Source organism: Monoraphidium neglectum, assembly GCF_000611645.1.
Source record: "Monoraphidium neglectum strain SAG 48.87 unplaced genomic scaffold scaffold03820, whole genome shotgun sequence".
NCBI lineage: Eukaryota > Viridiplantae > Chlorophyta > Chlorophyceae > Sphaeropleales > Selenastraceae > Monoraphidium > Monoraphidium neglectum.
In genome coordinates, this window is record NW_014009809.1 from 2,751 (window position 1) to 5,574 (window position 2,824).

Here is a 2,824-nt window from a genome sequence, read left to right on the forward strand (position 1 = left end):
CCATGCGGCCTGGGAGCAGCACTCTTGGGACGCTCGATCTGTCCTTGATGCGGCGCCGCTCACGTACTGGCGTTCAAAGTACCTGTGTCTCAAAGGGGGCATGTCTGCCCAGGCTCCAAACTTTGCTCTTGTCGTGCTGGCTCCACCAAGTGCAGACGCTTTGTGGGGCTCAGCACGACTACCTGCGTTCGGACCTTCTTGAGGAGCACCGCGGTTATGCAACGCCTAGACATTGCAGGTGCTGCAACGTGCCGAAAACACTGAACCGCGCGCTGACCGAGTCGGCCACCCCTCGCTCAAGACAGTAGTGGCTCATCAGTAATTGTAGCAGCATCTGTCAAGCAGATGATGGTGGTGTGCGATCCATCACCCTGTAGTAAGCTTTGCTAGTATTTATCTGGTACTGCAAGAGTTTCATATGTGCCCAAGGGACGCACGGATTTTGATCACTCATGTGATCTAGAACTTCGCGTCGGAGCATTTCAATTGTAACAGTCGATCAAATTATTCTGAAACAGCACATGTCATTCTCTCTGCCGCAGCGGGTGGCGACGACTGTTTGACCTCGCTTCTCCAGAGTGCGGGCCTGTCTATTAGACAGCTAACGAATATGGAAGGGACGTCCGGTACCACCTCAGGGGCGGTGTCACGTGGTGTGTCGCTCAGTGGGAACACGCCTGCAGTTGCAGCGGCAGCAGAGGCGGCAGCAGCGGCAGCGGACCCGCTGCTCGATGAGTCGGACGATGACTTTGAGTATGAAGAAGTGGAGGTCGTTAGGTGAGCTCCTCAGGGTTGAGACAAACCATGCGCGCAGCCAAGGGCCCCATGAGCATGCCGCCACAACACCATGAGGGCACCACTGGCTGCATGTGCTACGACAAGCGAATGTGTGTGATGGCATGGACCGTTACGCCCAGTTTGGAAACATGTGCCAGCGGCTCATGTGGCCCCGCCCCACAGCGAACCCGAGGAGGATGACATCAGCGAGGACCTGGATGCCGCCATGCGCAGCCTGCAGGCCCTCACCACCTCGAAGGCAAGTGCATGCACTCCGCGAAGGACTGCAACGGGGTGAAGCGCAGCGAGCGCATGCAACAGACGCAGCCCCCAGCCGCGTGCCATGGCTCACAGCATGGGGTTTGCTTGCCAGGCGTGTCGAGCAGTTGCAAGTCCTTGCCCAACTGTGCATGCGTTGGAGAAGCGCACTCAGCAGTGCGCCGTTGGACCACTGAAAGCATAAAAAACGAGGGTCGCAACCCACGGTGCTGCCCAGCAGGACGGGGCCGGCAGCGCAGGGGCGTCAAAGCCCGCGGCGCTGCCAGGAAAAGTGACGCGGCGGCCGGAGGTCATTGATGACGTCATACGGTGGGCAGGGGTACCACCTGGTGCTGCGCCGCAGTGTCGACGTGGCTGTGTGCTTGCTGCAAGCAGTTGTGGCAGGCGCAATCACAATCTGCATGCGCGCTCGCTGTTGTGAGGGGACTGCGTTTGCTGCGGCCCCTGCAGCCCAGGGGAGCCTTTCTGACGCACCACGGCGCCATGGGATTGGGCGCCCTCTCCGACCCATGTGCTACAAAACGCGCAGCAATTTCTGCGCCAAGGCGGGCCTGGCGCGGACGGCCGAGGCGTTTGAGGCCGAGTGGTATGAGCTGAAGGCCACGGGGCGCCTTGGGGGCCTCGCCACCAGCATGCCAGACGTGTACATGCGCAACGGGGTAAGCTGTGCTAGGCTCAGGTAGCGCAGGCCGCCGCTGCAGAGCTGCTGAGAGCGGCACCGGATGACTCCTGCTAACACTGCACAGGGCCGCTTGCCTGGCCGACTTTGGAGTGTCGCAGCATGAGTGGCAGCCGGCCGGGGGGCAGCCCCACACATGGCAGCTGCTGCCAGCTGCAGTGGCACGTTTGTTGCAAAGGGTACACCAGGCTTTAGGTTCAGACTCACCTGGCGGCTCACGTGCAGGAGCTGGAGGAGGAGCTGGGGTCACTGCGCCACGAGCTGGTGGCGGCGCAGGAGGTGGCGGCCCGCGCCAGCGCGACATGGGACAAGTGAGCTGGCCGGCGAGCTGGCGGGCGGTGTGGCCTGCGTGAAACACGGCAGCGCCCAGCTGGAGCAATGCAAGGTTGCAGCGCGTGCGGGTTGATGATCCACTGGTGTGACAAACTGCTCTGCTGCGTGCCCCGCGCCGGCGCGGTGTTGCGCTCGGCCCCTTGAAAACGCGCAGGTTCCGCAAGGAGCGCGACTTCCACCGCATGCACCACAAGCGCGTGGTCCAGGAGAAGAACCGCCTCATAACCGACATCAAACGGCTCAAGGCGCGCACGGCCCCTGCGTGGCCGCGGCGACCGAGCTCAGCACCGTCACCGGCAGCTCGGCCCCCACAAAAGCTACCAAGCAAGCAGCAGGAAGCAAGGCGCTTGCCGGGACCCGCGCGCTTTTAACATGCCGTCCCTTAGCTCACTTACTTGCAAGCGGTCCCCTGCCTCTCTCACGACTGCGACACGACAATTGTCTGCAGGCGCACTACGGCAAGTATGAGCCGACCATCCTTGAGTTGAAGCGCAAGTATGAGGCGGCCATGAAGGAGAAGATGCTGGCGGTGCTGGAGCGCGACAAGATGGCGGCAAAGGTGGGGCAGGGGTGAGGGTGTGGCACATCCACCCAAGTGTGCATGAGGCGGGGGGAGGGGGGTGCGTGTCCATGGGGTCGGTGATTGTACATGCGTTGATTGAGAAAGGGCTACGACTTCATGACAAGCCCTGGTGGCAAGGCTGTGCATCCTGGGAGGCAGGGCTGTCGTGAAGCACACCGGGGGCGGAGGAGGGG

At 62.0% G+C, this 2,824-nt stretch overlaps 1 protein-coding gene across 1 annotated transcript; it reads left to right on the forward strand.

Moving 5' to 3' along the window:
- Positions 1-610: 610 nt before the first annotated feature.
- Positions 611-2,642, forward strand: MNEG_13429 (Flagellar WD repeat-containing protein Pf20; the record flags this gene model as incomplete). Its single annotated transcript, XM_014038099.1, has 7 exons — positions 611-777; positions 961-1,040; positions 1,296-1,365; positions 1,586-1,715; positions 1,961-2,046; positions 2,223-2,268; positions 2,517-2,642. The coding sequence occupies 7 exons, from the start codon at positions 611-613 to the stop codon at positions 2,640-2,642; spliced, it is 705 nt and encodes a 234-aa protein (XP_013893553.1).
- Positions 2,643-2,824: the final 182 nt, after the last annotated feature.